Genomic DNA, 13,553 nt, shown 5'->3' with positions numbered 1-13,553 from the left:
TCAGGAGATGTTGATCTGCTAATGCTGTCTGAAGAATTTCCCGTGTAGCTTCAGTGCTTCAGGAGATGTTGATCTGCTAATGCTGTCTGAAGAATTTCCCGTGTAGCTTCAGTGCTTCAGGAGATGTTGAGGGTGTTCCAGCACCCCATCACAGCGGAGGCCTGACTAGGAATTCTGCCTTTCAAGATCTCACTCGGTCTTTGGTTCTGCCTTTACTTCGTATAGGGAAAATAGAATAAAGACAAATAAGAGGTTCATGTGAGTTTCTGAATAAGGATCTGAGTGTCCATCTTGCTATAATGATCATCACTAACTTTGGAACACATTGATGTTTCAAACCACTATAGTCATTGAAATTGCTATTATCCTAATGCTCACTTTGTTTGAATTTTAGTCAGTAGGAGCTTTTTTGGTGGGTCCCCTGATCCTTTTGATGTAATTGTTCAGTCGTCACATTTAATTGTCTTATTCCTCCTACAGATGATAGTTTTAGGTTCATTTTTTTTTGTGGATGCATATATACATACATCTTGAATCTTTGTCAAGATGCATCTCATTTTTTTTAAAATTTATTTAATACTTTATAATAATTCTTTGGTTTCCGGGCAAACATCCCCCTCCCCCCTCCTCTTCCTTATGGGTGTTCCCCTCCCAACCCTCCCCCCATTGCCGCCCTCCCCCCAACAGTTTAGTTCACTGGGGGTTCAGTCTTAGCAGGACCCAGGGCTTCCCCTTCCACTGGTGCTCTTACTAGGATATTCATTGCTACCTATGAGGTCAGAGTCCAGGGTCAGTCCATGTATAGTCTTTAGGTAGTGGCTTAGTCCCTGGAAGCTCTGGTTGCTTGACATTGTTGTACTTTTGGGGTCTCGAGCACCTTCAAGCTCTTCCAGTTCTTTCTCTGATTCCTTCAACAGGGGTCCTATTCTCAGTTCAGTGGTTTGCTGCTGGCATTCGCCTCTGTATTTGCTGTATTCTGGCTGTGTCCCTCAGGAGAGATCAACATCCGGCTCCTGTCGGCCTGCACTTCTTTGCTTCATCCATCTTGTCTAATTGGGTGGCTGTATATGTATGGGCCACATGTGGGGCAGGCTCTGAATGGGTGTTCCTTCAGTCTCTGTTTTAATCTTTGCCTCTCTCTTCCCTGCCAAGGGTATTCTTGTTCCTCATTTAAAGAAGGAGTGAAGCATTCACATTTTGATCATCCGTCTTGAGTTTCATTTGTTCTAGGCATCTAGGGTAATTCAAGCATTTGGGCTAATAGCCACTTATCAGTGAGTGCATACCATGTATGTCTTTCTGTGATTGGGTTAGCTCACTCAGGATGATATTTTCCAGTTCCAACCATTTGCCTACGAATTTCATAAAGCTGTTGTTTTTGATAGCTGAGTAATATTCCATTGTGTAGATGTACCACATTTTCTGTATCCATTCCTCTGTTGAAGGGCATCTGGGTTCTTTCCAGCTTCTGGCTATTATAAATAAGGCTGCGATGAACATAGTGGAGCACGTGTCTTTTTTATATGTTGGGGCATCTTTTGGGTATATGCCCAAGAGAGGTAGAGCTGGATCCTCAGGCAGTTCAATGTCCAATTTTCTGAGGAACCTCCAGACTGATTTCCAGAATGGTTGTACCAGTCTCCAATCCCACCAACAATGGAGGAGTGTTCCTCTTTCTCCGCATCCTCGCCAGCATTTGTTGGCACCTGAGTTTTTGATCTTAGCCATTCTCATTGGTGTGAGGTGAAATCTCAGGGTTGTTTTGATTTGCATTTCCCTTATGACTAAAGATGTTGAACATTTCTTTAGGTGTTTCTCAGCCATTCGGCATTCCTCAGCTGTGAATTCTTTGTTTAGCTCTGAACCCCATTTTTTAATAGGGTTATTTGTCTCCCTGCGGTCTAACTTCTTGAGTTCTTTGTATATTTTGGATATAAGGCCTCTATCTGTTGTAGGATTGGTAAAGATCTTTTCCCAATCTGTTGGTTGCCGATTTGTCCTAACCACAGTGTCCTTTGCCTTACAGAAGCTTTGCAGTTTTATGAGATCCCATTTGTCGATTCTTGATTTTAGAGCATAAGCCATTGGTGTTTTGTTCAGGAAATTTTTTCCAGTGCCCATGTGTTCCAGATGCTTCCCTAGTTTTTCTTCTATTAGTTTGAGTGTATCAGGTTTGATGTGGAGGTCCTTGATCCACTTGGACTTAAGCTTTGTACAGGGTGATAAGCATGGATCAATCTGCATTCTTCTACATGTTGCCCTCCAGTTGAACCAGCACCATTTGCTGAAAATGCTATCTTTTTTCCATTTGATGGTTTTGGCTCCTTTGTCAAAAATCAAGTGACCATAGGTGTGTGGGTTCATTTCTGGGTCTTCAATTCTATTCCATTGGTCTATCTGTCTGTCTCTGTACCAATACCATGCAGTTTTTATCACTATTGCTCTGTAATACTGCTTGAGTTCAGGGATAGTGATTCCCCCTGAAGTCCTTTTATTGTTGAGGATAGCTTTAGCTATCCTGGGTTTTTTGTTACTCCAGATGAATTTGCAAATTGTTCTGTCTAACTCTTTGAAGAATTGGATTGGTATTTTGATGGGGATTGCATTGAATCTGTAGATCGCTTTTGGTAAAATGGCCATTTTTACTATATTAATCCTGCCAACCCATGAGCATGGGAGATCTTTCCATCTTCTGAGGTCTTCTTCAATTTCTTTCTTCAGTGTCTTGAAGTTCTTATTGTACAGATCTTTTACTTGCTTGGTTCAAGTCACACCGAGGTACTTTATATTATTTTGGTCTATTATGAAGGGTGTCGTTTCCCTAATTTCTTTCTGGGCTTGTTTCTCTTTTGTGTAGAGGAAGGCTACTGATTTATTTGAGTTAATTTTATACCCAGCCACTTTGCTGAAGTTGTTTATCAGCTTTAGTAGTTCTCTGGTGGAACTTTTGGGATCACTTAAATAAACTATCATATCATCTGCAAATAGTGATATTTGACTTCTTCTTTTCTGATCTGTATCCCCTTGACCTCCTTTTGTTGTCTGATTGCTCTGGCTAGAACTTCAAGAACTATATTGAATAAGTAGGGAGAGAGTGGGCAGCCTTGTCTAGTCCCTGATTTTAGTGGGATTGCTTCAAGATTCTCTCCATTTAGTTTAATGTTAGCAACTGGTTTGCTGTATATGGCTTTTACTATGTTTAGGTATGGGCCTTGAATTCCTATTCTTTCCAGGACTTTTATCATGAAGGGGTGTTGAATTTTGTCAAATGCTTTCTCAGCATCTAATGAAATGATCATGTGGTTCTGTTCTTTCAGTTTGTTTATATAAGGGATCACGTTGATGGTTTTCCGTATATTAAACCATCCATCCCTGCATGCCTGGGATGAAGCCTACTTGATCATGGTGGATGATAGTTTTTTTTTTTCTATAATTTTATTTTATTTTATTTATTTTTTTTTATTAACTTGAGTATTTCTTATATACATTTCAAGTGTTATTCCCTTTCCCGGTTTCCGGACAAACATCACCCTCCCCCCTCCCCTTCCTTATGGGTGTTCCCCTCCCAAACCTCCCCCCATTGCCACCCTCCCCGCATAGTCTAGTTCACTGGGGGTTCAGTCTTAGCAGGACCCAGGGCTTCCCCTTCCACTGGTGCTCTTACTAGGATATTCATTGCTACCTATGGGGACAGAGTCCAGGGTCAGTCCATGTATAGTCTTTAGGTAGTGGCTTAGTCCCTGGAAGCTCTGGTTGCTTGACATTGTTGTACTTTTGGGGTCTCGAGCACCTTCAAACTCTTCCAGTTCTTTCTCTGATTCCTTCAACGGGGGACCTATTCTCAGTTCAGTGGTTTGCTGCTGGCATTCGCCTCTGTATTTGCTGTATTCTGGCTGTGTCTCTCAGGAGCAATCTACATCCGACTCCTGTCGGTCTGCACTTCTTTGCTTCATCCATCTTGTCTAATTGGGTGGCTGTATATGTATGGGCCACCTGTGGGGCAGGCTCTGAATGGGTGTTCCTTCAGTCTCTGTTTTAATCTTTGCCTCTCCCTTCCCTGCCAAGGGTATTCTTTTTCCTCATTTAAAGAGGGAGTGAAGCATTCACATTTTGATCATCCGTCTTGAGTTTCCTTTGTTCCAGGGATCTAGGGTAATTCAAGCATTTGGGCTAATAGCCACTTATCAATGAGTGCATACCATGTGTGTTTTTCTGTGATTGGGTTAGCTCACTCAGGATGATATTTTCCAGTTCCGACCATTTGCCTACGAATTTCATAAAGCTGTTGTTTTTGATAGCTGAGTAATATTCCATTGTGTAGATGTACCACATTTTCTGTATCCATTCCTCTGTTGAAGGGCATCTGGGTTCTTTCCAGTTTCTGGCTATTATAAATAAGGCTGCGATGAACATAGTGGAGCACGTGTCTCTTTTATATGTTGAGGCATCTTTTGGGTATATGCCCAAGAGAGGTATGGCTGGATCCTCAGGCAGTTCAATGTCCAATTTTCTGAGGAACCTCCAGACTGATTTCCAGAATGGTTTTACCAGTCTGCAATCCACCAACAATGGAGGAGTGTTCCTCTTTCTCCACATCCTCGCCAGCATCTGCTGTCACCTGAGTTTTTGATCTTAGCCATTCTCACTGGTGTGAGGTGAAATCTCAGGGTTGTTTTGATTTGCATTTCCCTTATGACTAAAGATGTTGAACATTTCTTTAGGTGTTTCTCAGCCATTCGGCATTCCTCAGCTGTGAATTCTTTGTTTAGCTCTGAACCCCATTTTTTAATAGGGTTATTTGTTTCCCTGCGGTCTAACTTCTTGAGTTCTTTGTATATTTTGGATATAAGGCCTCTATCTGTTATAGGATTGGTAAAGATCTTTTCCCAATCTGTTGGTTGCCGTTTTGTCCTAACCACAGTGTCCTTTGCCTTACAGAAGCTTTGCAGTTTTATGAGATCCCATTTGTCGATTCTTGATCTTAGAGCATAAGCCATTGGTGTTTTGTTCAGGAAATTTTTTCCAGTGCCCATGTGTTCCAGATGCTTCCCTAGTTTTTCTTCTATTAGTTTGAGTGTGTCTGGTTTGATGTGGAGGTCCTTGATCCACTTGGACTTAAGCTTTGTACAGGGTGATAAGCATGGATCGATCTGCATTCTTCTACATGTTGCCCTCCAGTTGAACCAGCACCATTTGCTGAAAATGCTATCTTTTTTCCATTTGATGGTTTTGGCTCCTTTGTCAAAAATCAAGTGACCATAGGTGTGTGGGTTCATTTCTGGGTCTTCAATTCTATTCCATTGGTCTATCTGTCTGTCTCTGTACCAATACCATGCAGTTTTTATCACTATTGCTCTGTAATACTGCTTGAGTTCAGGGATAGTGATTCCCCCTGAAGTCCTTTTATTGTTGAGGATAGCTTTAGCTATCCTGGGTTTTTTGTTATTCCAGATGAATTTGCAAATTGTTCTGTCTAACTCTTTGAAGAATTGGATTGGTATTTTGATGGGGATTGCATTGAATCTGTAGATTGCTTTTGGTAAAATGGCCATTTTTACTATATTAATCCTGCCAATCCATGAGCATGGGAGATCTTTCCATCTTCTGAGGTCTTCTTCAATTTCTTTCCTCAGTGTTTTGAAGTTCTTATTGTACAGATCTTTTACTTGCTTGGTTAAAGTCACACCGAGGTACTTTATATTATTTGGGTCTATTATGAAGGGTGTCGTTTCCCTAATTTCTTTCTCGGCTTGTTTCTCTTTTGTATAGAGGAAGGCAACTGATTTATTTGAGTTAATTTTATACCCAGCCACTTTGCTGAAGTTGTTTATCAGCTTTAGTAGTTCTCTGGTGGAACTTTTGGGATCACTTAAATAAACTATCATATCATCTGCAAATAGTGATATTTTGACTTCTTCTTTTCTGATCTGTATCCCCTTGACCTCCTTTTGTTGTCTGATTGCTCTGGCTAGAACTTCAAGAACTATATTGAATAAGTAGGGAGAGAGTGGGCAGCCTTGTCTAGTCCCTGATTTTAGTGGGATTGCTTCAAGATTCTCTCCATTTAGTTTAATGTTAGCAACTGGTTTGCTGTATATGGCTTTTACTATGTTTAGGTATGGGCCTTGAATTCCTATTCTTTCCAGGACTTTTATCATGAAGGGGTGTTGAATTTTGTCAAATGCTTTCTCAGCATCTAATGAAATGATCATGTGGTTCTGTTCTTTCAGTTTGTTTATATAAGGGATCACGTTGATGGTTTTCCGTATATTAAACCATCCATCCCTGCATGCCTGGGATGAAGCCTACTTGATCATGGTGGATGATAGTTTTGATGTGCTCTTGGATTCGGTTTTCCAGAATTTTATTGAGTATTTTTGCGTCAATATTCATAAGGGAAATTCTTCTGAAGTTCTCTTTCTTTGTTGGGTCTTTGTGTGGTTTAGGTATAAGAGTAATTGTGGCTTCATAGAAGGAATTCGGGAGTGATCCATCTGTTTCAATTTTGTGGAATAGTTTGGATAATATTGGTATGATGTCTTCTATGAAGGTTTGATAGAATTCTGCACTAAACCCGTCTGGACCTGGGCTCTTTTTGGTTGGGAGACCTTTAATGACTGCTTCTATTTCCTTAGGAGTTATGAGGTTGTTTAACTGGTTTATCTGTTCCTGATTTAACTTCAGTACCTGGTATCTGTCTAGGAAATTGTCCATTTCCTGTAGATTTTCAAGTTTTGTTGAATATAGGCTTTTATAGTAAGATCTGATGATTTTTTGAATTTCCTCTGAATCTGTAGTTATGTCTCCCTTTTCATTTCTGATTTTGTTAATTTGGACACACTCTCTGGGTCCTCTCGTTAATCTGGCTAAGGGTTTATCTATCTTGTTGATTTTCTCAAAGAACCAACTTTTGGTTCTGTTGATTCTTTCTATGGTCCTTTTTGTTTCTACTTGGTTGATTTCAGCTCTGAGTTTGATTATTTCCTGCCTTCTACTCCTCCTGGGTGTATTTGCTTCTTTTTGCTCTAGAGCTTTTAGGTGTGCTGTCAAGCTGCTGACATATGCTCTTTCCTGTTTCTTTCTGCAGGCACACAGCGCTATGAGTTTTCCTCTTAGCACAGCTTTCATTGTGTCCCATAAGTTTGGGTATGTTGTACCTTCATTTTCATTAAATTCTAAAAAGTTTTTAATTTCTTTCTTTATTTCTTCCTTGACTAGGTTATCATTGAGTAGAGCATTGTTCAATTTCCACGTATATGTGGGCATTTTTCCCTTATTGTTATTGAAGACCAGTTTTAGGCCGTGGTCATCTGATAGCACGCATGGGATTATTTCTATCTTTCTGTACCTGTTGAGGCCCGTTTTTTGACCAACTATATGGTCAATTTTGGAGAAAGTACCATGAGGAGCTGAGAAGAAGGTATATCCTTTTGCTTTAGGATAGAATGTTCTATAAATATCCGTTAAGACCATTTGGCTCATGACTTCTCTTAGTCTGTCTACGTCTCTGTTTAATTTCTGTTTCCATGATCTGTCCATTGATGAGAGTGGGGTGTTGAAGTCTCCCACTATTATTGTGTGAGGTGCAATGTGTGTTTTGAGCTTTAGTAAGGTTTCTTTTACGTATGTAGGTGCCCTTGTTTTTTTTTTGTTTTTTTTTTTTTGTTTTTTTTTTTTATTGACATCACCCTCCCCCCTCCCCTTCCTTGTGGGTGTTCCCCTCCCAAACCTCCCCCCATTGCCACCCTCCCCGCATAGTCTAGTTCACTGGGGGTTCAGTCTTAGCAGGACCCAGGGCTTCCCCTTTGTAGGTGCCCTTGTATTCGGGGCATAGATATTTAGGATTGAGAGTTCATCTTGGTGGATTTTTCCTTTGATGAATATGAAGTGTCCTTCCTTATCTTTTTTGATGACTTTTAATTGAAAATTGATTTTATTTGATATTAGAATGGCTACTCCAGCTTGCTTCTTCTGACCATTTGCTTGGAAAGTTGTTTTCCAGCCTTTCACTCTGAGGTAGTGTCTGTCTTTGTCTCTGAGGTGTGTTTCCTGTAGGCAGCAGAATGCAGGGTCCTCGTTGCATATCCAGTTTGTTAATCTATGTCTTTTTATTGGGGAGTTGAGGCCATTGATGTTGAGAGATATTAAGGAATAGTGATTATTGCTTCCCGTTATATTCATATTTGGATGTGAGGTTATGTTTGTGTGCTTTTCTTCTCTTTGTTTTGTTGCCAAGACGATTAGTTTCTTGCTTCTTCTAGGGTATAGCTTGCCTCCTTATGTTGGGCTTTACCCTTTATTATCCTTTGTAGTGCTGGATTTGTAGAAAGATATTGTGTAAATTTGGTTTTGTCATGGAATATCTTGGTTTCTCCATCTATGTTAATTGAGAGTTTTGCAGGATACAGTAACCTGGGCTGGCATTTGTGTTCTCTTAGGGTCTGTATGACATCTGTCCAGGATCTTCTGGCCTTCATAGTTTCTGGCGAAAAGTCTGGTGTGATTCTGATAGGTCTACCTTTATATGTTACTTGACCTTTTTCCCTGACTGCTTTTAATATTCTTTCTTTATTTTGTGCGTTTGGTGTTTTGACTATTATGTGACGGGAGGTGTTTCTTTTCTGGTCCAATCTATTTGGAGTTCTGTAGGCTTCTTGTATGCCTATGGGTATCTCTTTTTTTAGGTTGGGGAAGTTTTCTTCTATGATTTTGTTGAAGATATTTACTGGTCCTTTGAGCTGGGAGTCTTCACTCTCTTCTATACCTATTATGCTTAGGTTTGATCTTCTCATTGAGTCCTGGATTTCCTGTATGTTTTGGACGAGTAGCTTTTTCTGCTTTACATTATCTTTGACAGTTGAGTCAATGATTTCTATGGAATCTTCTGCTCCCGAGATTCTCTCTTCCATCTCTTGTATTCTGTTGGTGAAGCTTGTATCTACAGCTCCTTGTCTCTTCTTTTGATTTTCTATATCCAGGGTTGTTTCCTTGTGTTCTTTCCTGATTGCTTTTATTTCCATTTTTAATTCCTTCAACTGTTTGATTGTGTTTTCCTGGAATTCTTTCAGGGATTTTTGTGTCTCCTCTCTATGGGTTTCTACTTGTTTATTTATATTTTCCTGGAATTCTTTCAGGCCTTTTTGCGATTCCTCTCTGTAGGCTTCTACTTATTCTCCAAGGGAGTTCTTCATGTCTTTCTTGAAGTCCTCCAGCATCATGATCAAATATGATTTTGAAACTAGTTCTTGCTTTTCTGTTGTGTTTGGATATTCCATGTTTATTTTGGTGGGAGAATTGGGCTCCGATGATGCCATGTAGTCTTGGTTTCTGTTGCTTGGGTTCCTGTGCTTGCCTCTAGCCATCAGATTATCTCTAGTGTTTCTTTGTTCTGCTATTTCTGACAGTGGCTAGACTGTCCTTTAAGCCTGTGTGTCAGGAGTGCTGTAGACCTGTTTTCCTGTTTTCTTTCAGCCAGTTATGGGGACAGAGTGTTCTGCTTTCGGACGTGTAGTTTTTCCTCTCTACAGGTCTTCAGCTGTTCCTGTGGGCCTGTGTGTTGAGTTCACCAGGCAGGTCACTTGCAGCAGAAAAGTTGTTCTTACCTGTGGTCCCGAGGCTCAAGTTTGCTCGCGGGGTGCTGCCCAGGAGCGGCGGCAGCAACCAGGAAGATATGCGCCGCCCTTTCCGGGAGCTTCCGTGCACTAGGGTTCCAGATGGCATTTGGTGTTTTCCTCTGGCGTCCGAGATGTGTGTGCAGAGTGCAGTCTCTTCTGGTTTCCCAGGCGTGTCTGCCTCTCTGAAAGTTTAGGTCTCCCTCCCACGGGATTTGGGTGCAGAGAACTGTTTATCCGGTCTGTTTCCTTCAGGTTCCGGCGGTGTCTCAGGCGCAGGGGTCCTGCTGCTCCTGGGCCCTCCCCTGTGGTTCTGAGGCTCAAGTTTGCTGGTGGGGTACTGCCTAAGTCCTCTCTGCGGCGACAGCAACCGGGAAGATCTGCGCCGCTCTTTCCGGGAGCCTCCGTGCACCAGGGTTCCAGATGGCGTTTGGTGTTTTCCTCTGGCGTCTGGATGTGTGCAGAGTGCAGTCTATTCTGGTTTCCCAGGCGTGTCTGCCTCTCAGAAGGTTTAGCTCTCCCTCCCACGGGATTTGGGTGCAGAGAACTGTTTATCCTGTCTGTTTCCTTCAGGTTCTGGCGGTGTCTCAGGCGCAGCGGTCCTGCCGCTCCTGGGCCCTCCCCTACGGAAACCCAGAGGCCTTATACAGTTTCCTCTTGGGCCAGGGATGTGGGCAGGGGTGGGCAGTGTTGGTGGTCTCCTCCGCTCTGCAGCCTCAGGAGTGCCCACCTGACCAGGCGGTGAGGTCTCTCTCCCACGGGGTTTCTTAGGTTCATCTTATACATTTGCAAATTGAATTGTTCTTGGGAATTTCTGGACTGACCTTGAAGTCACCAATTTAAGAGGTGCCTTGTTTTTATCCTGTTTACAGATACTCTATTTAGTGGCTATGTATGATCACTAAATGGAGTAGCCAGATGTTTATGGCGCCAGTAAAATTCCATAGAAATCCAATGTGTTATTTGGAGAACATTGAACATTATATAACAAATATGAACATTATATAACAAATCCCCCGTTTCACCTTTTGAACTTGAAGTGAACGCTGCAGACATCTCTGGTAACAAGTTTGTTTGTCCATTTCTTCTCTTTAGTTAATGTCCATCAGTGTCTTGGCAGTTTCTGCTTGGATGAGGGACTACCTGAATAACGTTTTGACTTTGACTGCAGAGACAAGGTAGGCTTTAATACTGCCTATTGGATTCTTTCGATGGCTCTCTCTAGATGCACATATTTAAAGATCTTTGCTCTGAGCTGTTCATTGGCTGGTTCTCCTCCACCATCCTGTAGAACACCCTTTCCTGCGCTGCAGCAACATATTTTCCACTATTTCCATGCTGTCTCCCACATTCTCATTAGAGAACTCTACCAACCCTGCAGGACGGTAGTTAACGGGACATGGACACGGACACGGACACTCATGGGCTTAATACCACCCTGGTTGTCTGGCTTGTGCTCGTCTCTGATGCAATACACTCTGATGTATATACTCTGAGTCATGGTCAGGATCAAGTGAAGAGAAATGGTTGTGTAAAGCCCTAAATACAACAGAGCCTTTAAGCACCGAGGAATGGCTAAAATTCATATCACCCCTGTGCCAGGCTCTGGTTGATGACCACGCATGTCCTAGCAAAAAAGTCCTCTCTTTACCTTCCCCGGGTTTATGCCTCAAATCCCCTGTGCGTTCTTGTTTTCTTCACGTTAGAAAATGATTGGTTATCCGTAAGAAGAAAAGTGCTGTGCAGACTCCAGGCTCAGAGAGGAAGGCAATTCCTCCCAGTTGGTACCTCATGGAATTCGCTTAGGCTGGGGCTTTGGAACTTAGATATAAAATGTGTTGGGATAGAAATGCCACCACTTATATAAAAATGCCAGGAAACTAAAACAAACGTAAAGCAGGCCAACAGACACCAGCACAGCGATTTCTGAACGTGACTGTAAAAGCCACCAGCTTTTGAAGGATGCCAATTTGGAGATTCATGCTCACAGTTGGGTTTGTTCAGTGTCTAGGGTCCAGGGAGCGTTTTGGTCACTTCGGTGAGGTTGAACTTATCTTCTGATGTGGTTTTCCTCTCCTAGGGTAGAAGAGGCGGTCATCTTAACTTACTTCCCTGTGGTTCACCCCGTCATGATTGCTGTCTGCTGTTTCCTTATCATCGTGGGAATGCTGGGATACTGTGGGACCGTGAAAAGGAATCTGTTGCTTCTTGCATGGGTACAGTCTTTATAACTTCTTTTTATCATATCCAAAGCATCGTATGATAACGCACTGCTGTAAGTCCATAACTATAGCAACAACTCTGAAAGGTGGTCACTATGCAACATCTCGTAAGAAGGGGACTTCCTTTCCCTAGGAGATGATTTGGGTACAAATATTTGCTCTCTTCACAGAATGAAGCAGGGAGATACATATGCTGTTTAATTATGTCACTCTGGTTCTGCTTTGACGTTTTCGTTTGAGAATAATGTTTTAGTGGCATAGAGCTTCCTCCCTTCGAGACTAGAGTTGAGACGTTGTCATGGAAACTTTCCTCTTATAAACAAACAACCCACCGGGCTACCCTATTTAGAAATTTAGGTTCTGAGATGAGATGGAAGGTATATTGTAATCTCCGTGCTGCCATATATGGTCTGGTGGATACAAGAGAATCTGGGTTTCTTTAATCCTAGTTACTGTTTGCTTTAAAGCAAAGCAAAGCAAAACAAAACAAGACCTTTGAAAGAGTTGTAGTGCTAAATTATTTCTTAAATTGATTTTACTTCTTCAGCTTCTAGAATTAATCTTATGAACAAAAACTGCTAAGCTTTTAAAGTTATGAGTCAATTAAAATAGTTTACCTGAAAATTTCTAAGGGGTGGCTTTCCAATGCCACCAGGCCGTGAGCTTGCTAACATGTAAATTGTGGCCATGTGAGACCCTAGAAAACTTAGTTCATCCACTTTGTTCCTTTCTTGGTAGTAGGTCTCAAAATGAGTAGTTTTCTGGTGAACTAAAGTAGATCTACTTTTTAGCACTTTGAATATTTCTGTAGGGCACACACGCCTCGCGTTGCTGATTACAGGTTACCAACATGACGTCACTGAATGGGAGGAATGAGTAAAGATTGGCTTTCTGCAGTCACCTTGCTCATATCTGTGCTTGCCAGGCCCCCGTCCATGCCAGTTCAAACAGACTCTTGGTGTGGAGCAGAATGAAGCTTTAAATGTCACAGGAATAACCTTGATTAAATTATCTATAGGTTTCTTGGAGAGTAACTGCAAGGTTGGAGAACAGGTTAAAAAAAAAACTATAGCAAATAAACCATACTAGGAGAATGGAGAATGTGCCCAGCATCTTTCTGCACATGTAGGCACATAGAAAAGGGAAGATGGGATTCAGATCTTACAACGCTTCTAAAATACTTGGTGAAATTTAACAATTCATGTGGATGGGTTAGAGAGATGGCTCAGTGGTTAAGAGCACTGACTGCTCTTCCAGAGGTCCTGAGTTCAATTCCCAGCAACCACACGGTGGCTCCCAACCATCTGTAATGGGATTCGATGACCTCTTCTGGTGTGTGTCTGAAGACAGCGGCAGTGTACTCAACACATATAAAATAAATCTTAAAAAAAAAAAGAATTCATGTGTACGACTTTATAAAGTCTTCTATAATCTGAATACTGTGCAAATATATTTTGAAGGCAAGAAGATCTCAGCAGCCTCCTTAAAAACCACAACGATGCAATGATCTCTCAAGACCAGTTTCTTTTATAACCAGTTTCAGCATGAGTGGTATTTTCTACTCCCTTCTAAGTTTTCCTCTGCCTGGTCTCTGGAAGGTAGTACAAGGTGAGGTGGGGTCAGGGATAGTATGAAACCACAAGAACTCGTGAGAACACATTTTAGTAACCACTTATGGATTCCGTTAAGCTGTTTCAATGGTAGTAAAAGAAGCCAGTGG

The 13,553-nt window shown here is 41.7% G+C and overlaps 1 protein-coding gene across 11 annotated transcripts in view; it reads left to right on the top strand.

Annotated features, from left to right (window-relative positions):
* Positions 1-13,553, top strand: part of Tspan12 (tetraspanin 12) — a 78,787-nt gene that overhangs the window by 12,141 nt on the left and 53,093 nt on the right. For 8 of the 11 annotated variants that reach the window (XR_015685625.1, NM_001015026.1, XM_087657995.1 and 5 more), the window contains 2 exon segments: positions 10,707-10,789; positions 11,692-11,827. The exons of the other annotated variants lie outside the window; for them this stretch is intronic. Coding sequence is in view for 7 of the 8 variants with exons in the window: in NM_001015026.1 (NP_001015026.1) it covers positions 10,707-10,789; positions 11,692-11,827 (219 nt within the window). In the remaining variant the exon portion in view is untranslated. 11 annotated transcript variants of the gene reach the window in all.

The sequence above is a fragment of the Rattus norvegicus genome, chromosome 4 (assembly GCF_021556685.1).
Source record: "Rattus norvegicus strain SHRSP/BbbUtx chromosome 4, alternate assembly SHRSP_T2T, whole genome shotgun sequence".
Lineage (NCBI taxonomy): Eukaryota > Metazoa > Chordata > Mammalia > Rodentia > Muridae > Rattus > Rattus norvegicus.
The sequence above is the reverse complement of the archived record's forward strand: the minus strand, read 5'-3'. Positions and strand labels throughout refer to the sequence as shown.